The following is a 7,445-nucleotide window of genomic DNA, read 5'->3' as shown; positions in this document are numbered from 1 at the left end:
GTGTAAGGTAAAGGTATGTCTGGTTCTACCTCTGCTGCGGGGTGGTATCTTCAGCTTTACCTGCCTCTGGCCCTCTCTCCTCTCTCTGTAGAAATACCCACGTTTCTACCAGTCCCTTTTCTCCCTGGAGCAAAGACCTCGCTCCTTGCAGCACTTGGCTCGCTGCACGCTCAGGACCTTCCTGGAGGGCCGGTTGCTTCTGGTCTTGTCTCAGCTGTGCCTGCCAAGTGCCTTGCGCCGTTTCCTGCTGCTCAGCTTCGAGGACGTCCTCTACTAAGGGCTGCGGTTCCAGTCCCACTGTGCCTTTCTGTGCAGATGTTCCACCCTTGCTGGTGCAGCCTGTGCCGCCCAGCTCACCCCTTCTCCTTGCACACCTTCCACCAGGCCATGCCAGCCCCCCCTGCTGAGCCTGACGCTGTCCCTGTCCCAGCCAGCCTTGTGCGCTGCCTCCTGCACCTATTTTGGAGTATCCTGGTTACCCATACTAACCAGGACAATCTGCCGACTCACTAAAAAAATCAAGATATGGGGATTAGGGCATTTTGTGGGACAAGGAGCAAATATGCTGCACGGATCACAGTTCTGGCTGTAGGCGGTAAGCCTCCCTATCCCAAACTCTGACCTGAACCAGGCAGCGCTGGTGCCCTGGGCACTTGTTGAGATCCTGTCTTCAGTCACGTTGTTTACAGTTTGTACCCAAAGGGGCGTGGAATAAACCCTAGTCTTTGGCTACGCCTACCAGAGTACAACTTCTGCCTTGCTTTGAGACTGTCCTGACAGCACTCATCCGTGTGACGTGCTGTGCGTCGCGGCACGTGCACTCTCAGCCCTACACATCTGTCTGCTGCTCAGCAGATGTGGGGGGAGGTCTGGTGGGCACAGGGCTGAGGCAGGTACCATGTCTGGGGTTCCTGGCTTTGCAGCTTGGGGCAGGACTGCAGTGCTTGTGCCAGCACTGGGGACTTTGATGCGGGGCAAGAGGAAGCGTGTCCTGACGCAGCCAGCCCCACGGCAGCCCAGCATCTACCAGGGCACAGTTACAGGTCCACGTGCAGGCTGCACTGCACTCTGTGCAAGTAAAGGGTAGCACTTGTTTCTGCAATTTAAAAACGTCGTGAAGAAACTTTAGAAGTTGTAAAGAAATCAAAGCACTAACTGTCCTTTAAAGCTTTGCTGTAACGAACCCCCTCCATGCATCTGTCTCGAGGCACGCTGACTGCCACTGGCTGGCAGACGGTACGCCAGCACAGCGCTGCTGTTTGCTCCTCTGTCGAGGCCTCTGTTGACGCCCACATCGGTGCTGGTACACTGGAACACACAGCTCTGAAGGCTCTGCAGACCCAATGCTTCTGTCTTTTTCCGCCTTGGGGGGGACACAGGGTGTAGCTCTGCTTCCCTCATCATCACCACCTTACACAACTCGCCAATGCTGCTCTGGAGATGTGAGGTTCAGCGTGCACCTAACGCACGCACACCAGCGATGCACCACAGCGTGAATGCTCATGGGACGCAACTGGAATGCATTCACATGTTACAGCCTACGGAAGGCGTCAGGAAACCAGTTGTGGCAGCCCCTGTGTGCTGGTATGACTACGGCAGTGCAGGGACGGTGTAACTTGAAAGGGTTTAGCTGTGCTGTACGACAGTCACAGGCAGAGGCGAGGTGTTGGCTCAAGCAGACACACCATCTGCAAAACAGGGATGAAGGGAGCAGGAGAGCCAAAACTTTTAAAACACCTAGGTAACGGGCCCTGTTCCTAACAGGCATCAGTAGCGCGTTTCCCTTGAACCGGAGCAGGACCCCAGCCTGATGGCACCACTTTCCCACTGGCTGCTGTGTCTGTGTAGGATCCTCTGTTGTGGGAGCAGGTCCCGCAGTCTTCTTATTCCCAAATTCTAATCGCCACTTTACTGTGTCCATTTTTAGCCCGCTCATGCCTGTGACTGGGGGAGGAGCTGAGAGCGGAGGCTCTGGCCCTTTTGGTGGCAGCACAGTGGGGAATGGCTTGGCCTGAATCTGTGGTGCGAAGGCAGCCTGCAGAGCATCATGTGTGGGCTGGATCACCAGCCCTGCTTTTCAGCACCGCCCATGTGCCCGCAATAACACTTATGTGCAGGGACATGCGCTCAGCCACCAACCTTATATCACCTTAAGGACAGGGAAGGATTAATTTAAGGGTTTGCTTTATTTTGTAGTTGTTTCTTGCAGCTCCCTTAAGGCCATGCCTCAGGTCTTGCTGACTACGGCTGCTAGGTCTGAAGCCCACTCTGCATTTGGGTGATGAGGGCAACTCAGGGTGAAAGAGGTGAACCTGCAGTGTTTTGCTTCCGCAAACGCAGGAGCATGTGGTGCTGCTACGTGCATGGGCAGGCCGGCTCCTGGCGCTGCCAGTTCCTCTTTGGGCGAAGGCATCTTGGCATGGACGGGCACCTCTCGTCATGGAGGGCCCCTGCTGGTTCTGCAGGGGAATTTGCAGGGCTCCTTGCGGAGCTACCGGGGTTGCAGGCAGGGGATCCCAGCACAAGCGGGGGGGCTGAGGGGGGCAAGCCCTCCCCAGGCACAGGTCTTCATAGACTGGATTTCACCTGGGGTCCCTCTAGAATTAAAAGGGCATGGTTTCAGGGTGCATAAGGATGCCACTGAGTAACCGTTTTCAAGCAATGTGAGGCTGGTAGGAAAAGGGGAGTGTCGTTTACAGAATGACTGATTTAACTGGGGGAAAAAACAAAACCAAACCCAGAAAAACCCGCCAGAAAAGCTTTTGGGCACTCAGGCCCTTTTTCAGAATGGAAACAATCAGAAAAGTTCAAGCTAAGTGCAGGCTGAGAACAAATGCTCTGCGTCTGACTCAGTTACACTAATTGATTAGCAACTGATTTTTGAAAACCTTTACAAGAAGAGAATTAAAAAGGTTTAGGTGTCCCAGAGCACATTCTGGCACCATGACAAGCTCTCAGGTTTCTAAAGGGGAAATTTCTGACGCAGTGCTGAATGCTGTTGCTGGACAGGAGTTACACCAGGGAAATTTAGCTGTCCCACGCGTGCGGGCGATGATCTCAACCCAGGATGGCAAGCATGTGACATTATCAGCACAGGGGCATGTGCTTCTGATGTGTTTTTACCAACTGCCACAGGCAGCCGCTGATTGCTACTGCGTCCCAGGTTTACCGGGAATGCCTTTTGGGCACAGGCTGTTGTTCCTGCTTCAGCACCCACCTGGGTTTTTGGGCAGACCAGTCAGAAAGAGATGCCCTCGTGGCTGGCTGAAGTCACACGAGCCCGCTGCCGCGTTCTCAGTGCAGCTACCCAAGTGGGAGTGATGCGCTCGGGAAAAAGCATCCCATTTCTAGTTTCCATTCCAGCTGCAGCCACCGGGTCTGTGCAGCCAAAGCATTGCCTACTCCTAGCAATCCCTTCCTTTCACTGGAAGCTCAGCTCCATCAGCATCTCCCTGTAGGCTTCCCAGCCTCAAATAGCTGCTTGGCTACAACTCGATCTGGCCTGTTCCTCAGTAAAGAGCACGACATGCCATAACGGGTGGACCAGCAAACCATAATGGTACTTATCAAAGGGTAGAAGGACAAAGCAGGTATAGAAAAGCCCTTCCCTAGGACATCCATCCCCACCCCTGAGCTCTGCACATTCCATTTCAGGTACTTCTGAGTTAAAAGGGCACCTTTGTATTTACCAGTTGTAGAGATTTATTTTTGTTTTCTTCCATAAATGTGACCCATCACTTTTTGGACCCATGTGTGTTTGAGCATTCTGATGTGCTTGTGGCAAGGATAACATAATTGCAGGTTGTGTTGGGTCGAGCTGCATGGCACTCTGCTTTCTATCGGCATGCAGAAAGGGGTTGATCACACCCCAGTGCTTTGGCTACTGCTGAGCAGAGCTCACACAGCATCACGGCTGTGTCTCCAACATCCCCCCCCCCCCCCCCCCCCAAGTGGGCTGAATGGGGGCAAGATCTTGGGAGGGGATGTAGCCAAGACACCTGACCCAAACCAACCACAGGGATGTTCCATACCATGTGACGTCAGCTCAGATATAAAAACTAAGGGAAAAGGAAGGGCAGGGGGGGACATTCGTCTTTCATGACATTTTGTCTTCTGGAGCAACAACCATGCGTACTGAAGCCCCGTTTCCCTGGAAGGGGCTGGACATCGCCTGCTGATGGGAAGTAGAGAATAAAATCTTGTTTTTCCTTTTGCTATTCTGTGCAGCCTTTGCTTTTGCTTTTTACTAAACTGCCTTTGTCTTGACCCACGAGTTTTCTTTCATTTCCATCTCATTCTCTCCCCGCCTGGCTGGCTGAAGAGGGGAGCGATTGAGCGGCTTGGTGGCCCCTGGCGTCCAGCCAAGGTCAAACCACCACACAGTTTGTGCTGATCACTTCCTTCTATTTGTCTTTATGCTGTCATCTTCTTGTTTCATTTGATGCCCTTTACCTCTCGTATTCTACGAGTATGTGGGCAACTACAGTCTGTTCCTCTTCATCATGTTATTCAAAACAACATAGATCCCTGCCGTTTCTGTCCTTACTCAGGCCGGAATTCTATGTCATTCCCTGCGTGGAAGCTGTCACCCAACCTTTAACCACAGGCACAGGCTTTCCCTGTCCCGTTACTGATCTTCGTGCATCACTTTGAGATGAAGGGAGTAGAACTCCGCCCAACGTTCAAAATGCGGTTGCGTTATGATTGTGTAAGAGTTGTTCTTGGCCATGTGGATGTGAGATCCACACAAATGCCTCAGGAACCTTAGATTGGACATTACCTGGTTATTTACGCAGTCTGGGAGGAGGATGGCGTCAGCAGTGATGCTCTCCCGCTCGGCATGTTTGTGTTCAGATGGCATATGTCACAACCTCTGAATGTTTTTCAGACTCATGACTGTCCAGGATTGCCGTCCCTGTTTTAAAATGAAGCCCATGTTCTCCTTTCCTGTCTGCTGTACCTTATACTGAGACGTACCAGGGCAGGTTTTTCATGAGCTTGGTGTTTGAGGGTTGTCTTGGGCAAGTGCCACCTGTTACTTGTACCATCCCAACAATTAATTTTTATCTACCCCAATAACTTTACCAGGAATTGCTTTTTATTTTCTCCCTGATTGCTAACAACATATAGCATCAATACATGAATAGAACAGAATCAGAAATATCTCTGCCAAATGGCTATATAGACTAAGTCTCCTCAGTCATCCAATTCTTTCAAATCTGTTAATACCGACCACCACGACTGTAGCATAGAGCTCAATTATCTTATTAGAATGTCATGCAGAACTGAGTCAAATGACTTACAGGAGCCTAAGCATGCCGTATCTACCTAGTTAGCTCTGTCAGCCTTGCAGGCTTACAAACAGTGCATAAGAATTATTTGCAACTACCTCTTTCAGGTGACATTAATGTGAGTAACAGTAATTCAGGTTCTAGCTTTTACTAACCTCCCCAGGACATCCTTTGGCTGCTTGTCTTGTGACCGCTCAGGATGTGTGTTGAGCTAATGGCTCTGCAGTTTCTTGGACATTTGTGTGAACATATTTGACTACTGGTAAGACATTGGAATTTTTTTTTTTCCAGTTATCTTAAGTTCCGCAGTGTGCCATGATTTGTTAGAAAGAAGATCAATGGTTCAATGAACATATTAGCTGATTAAATACTCTTGGATATAAGTTATCCTCCTGCAGTTATAAAAATCGTTACTTAAACAGTTTCTCTTTAGCATCTTCCATAATTACTGATGGAATAGGAAGTATTTAATTTCTACTGTTAGATATGAATATTCTCTATTGTTGTTTCAAATACAGAGCAGAAACATTTATTGAGTTCTTGGTTTTCATTATGCAGGATGTGTGTTTACACACAGAAACCCTGGGCAGGTGCCCAATGACTGCGATTCTTTGGGTTCTCTGCTTCCAGGGCAACCTGCTCTGGGGCTTACACTTCAAAAAAGAGATAAAATCGGAGAGGGTTCAGAGAACAGGTGTGAGTGAGTTATGGATCGCCAGTGATTCCTGGCAGTGGGAATTTTGGAGAGGTGGTGGCTGGACACCATGGTCAACCCTTGGAGCCCTGTGTGCAGTCATAGGCACCTCTCTTCCATCCCAGATTTACTGGGAAGAGGGCTGACAGCACTCTTCCACGAAGCGCTGTGGGCACGTGGGCTAAACATCCCCCGCAGCCATCCTGACACCCCTTGCAGGTCCTCAGCTGCGCCTCACCAAACCTTCGGAGGGGCAGGCTGCAGAGTTTGTTCAGCGTTGCCAGTTCTTCTGACTGGCACTTAGAGGTAAACTAGATCCCATGGCCGGAAATCAAAGCTGGGCAAACACATATGAGAAATGAGACACATTTCTAATAGCAAGGATGATCAATCTACGAGTTAATTGCATCTTAGAACAGCTTATCGTGGTGGATGTAGATTTCTCCTCTCTGGCTTTTTTAAAAATCACTGGAAGACCTGCCCCAGCCCAGACCAGAATTCATCCTGCACAGTGCTTAGCCCAAGACGCAAAGAGATCGGGCTGCTTAATTACAGATCTATGAGCCATAGTCCTGTCATTCTTCCACACTGGTCTGCCCAGCCTCTGGCATCGCTGGGGCTGTGTTTGGCCCCAGGGTAATGGAGCAATTCCACACTTCCCCTAACAGTGCTGCTCAGGGCACTGGTCCTTCACTGATGTCTCCGACTTCCCCTGAATTTCCTGCACTTTGTAACTACCAGTGGTCCTGGCTCCATCAGCTTCTTTGCTCCCAATCTGCTGCCTGCTCTGGTTTCTGAAAAAGACATTTGGATATAAAAGGTGATGCTAGTTTATAATTTTATTTAAATATTCACTCTTATTCAATTTCTCTCACAGCTTTAGCTTTGAGCATTCAGCCATTTGGAAGCATTGAGCATGTTCCATCCCCTGGGACTGGGTGGTGTTTGTGGATTGCCCAAAGGACCTCAGGGCTGGATGTGACATGCAAAGGCAAACTCCCTCATCTCACCAGTCCGCCAGCACATGAGGACCTCATGGGGCTGCCCATGGCACTTAGAATCATAGAATGGCTTAGGTTGGAGAAGCCCTTTAAGCACCCCCAGCCCAACCCTTCCCCTAACCCTGCCATCCCACCCCCAAACCCCGTCCCTCAGCACTGCGTCTGCCTGGCTGTTAAATCCCCCCAGGGGTGGGGACTCGAACCCTTCCCTGGGCAGCCCCTTCCAGGGCCTGACAGCCCCAAGGGGAAGGAATTGTTCCCCATGCCCAACCTCACCCTGCCCTGGCACAACTTGAGGCCGTTTCCCCTCATCCCATTGCCCGTTCCCTGGGGGCAGAGTCCGACCCTCCCAGCTCCCCACTCCTCTCAGGCAGTTGTAGGGAGCGATGAGGGCTCCCCTCAGCCTCCTCTGCTCCAGGCTGAACCCCCCCAGCTCCCCCAGCCGCTCCCCAGCAGCCT

The 7,445-nt window shown here is 51.0% G+C and overlaps 1 protein-coding gene across 1 annotated transcript in view; it reads left to right on the top strand.

Annotated features, from left to right (window-relative positions):
- The window catches only part of ASB10 (ankyrin repeat and SOCS box containing 10), a 4,402-nt gene extending 4,125 nt beyond the window's left edge, over positions 1-277 (top strand). Inside the window, exon 5 of the mRNA XM_009640576.1 lies at positions 92-277. Within this exon, the coding sequence (XP_009638871.1) occupies positions 92-277 (186 nt within the window). The remainder of the gene's footprint in view (positions 1-91) is intronic.
- The last annotated feature ends 7,168 nt before the right edge of the window (positions 278-7,445 follow it).

The sequence above is a fragment of the Egretta garzetta genome, unplaced genomic scaffold (assembly GCF_000687185.1).
Source record: "Egretta garzetta isolate BGI_Z169 unplaced genomic scaffold, ASM68718v1 scaffold786, whole genome shotgun sequence".
NCBI lineage: Eukaryota > Metazoa > Chordata > Aves > Pelecaniformes > Ardeidae > Egretta > Egretta garzetta.
This window is presented reverse-complemented; position numbering and strand designations above follow the sequence as displayed.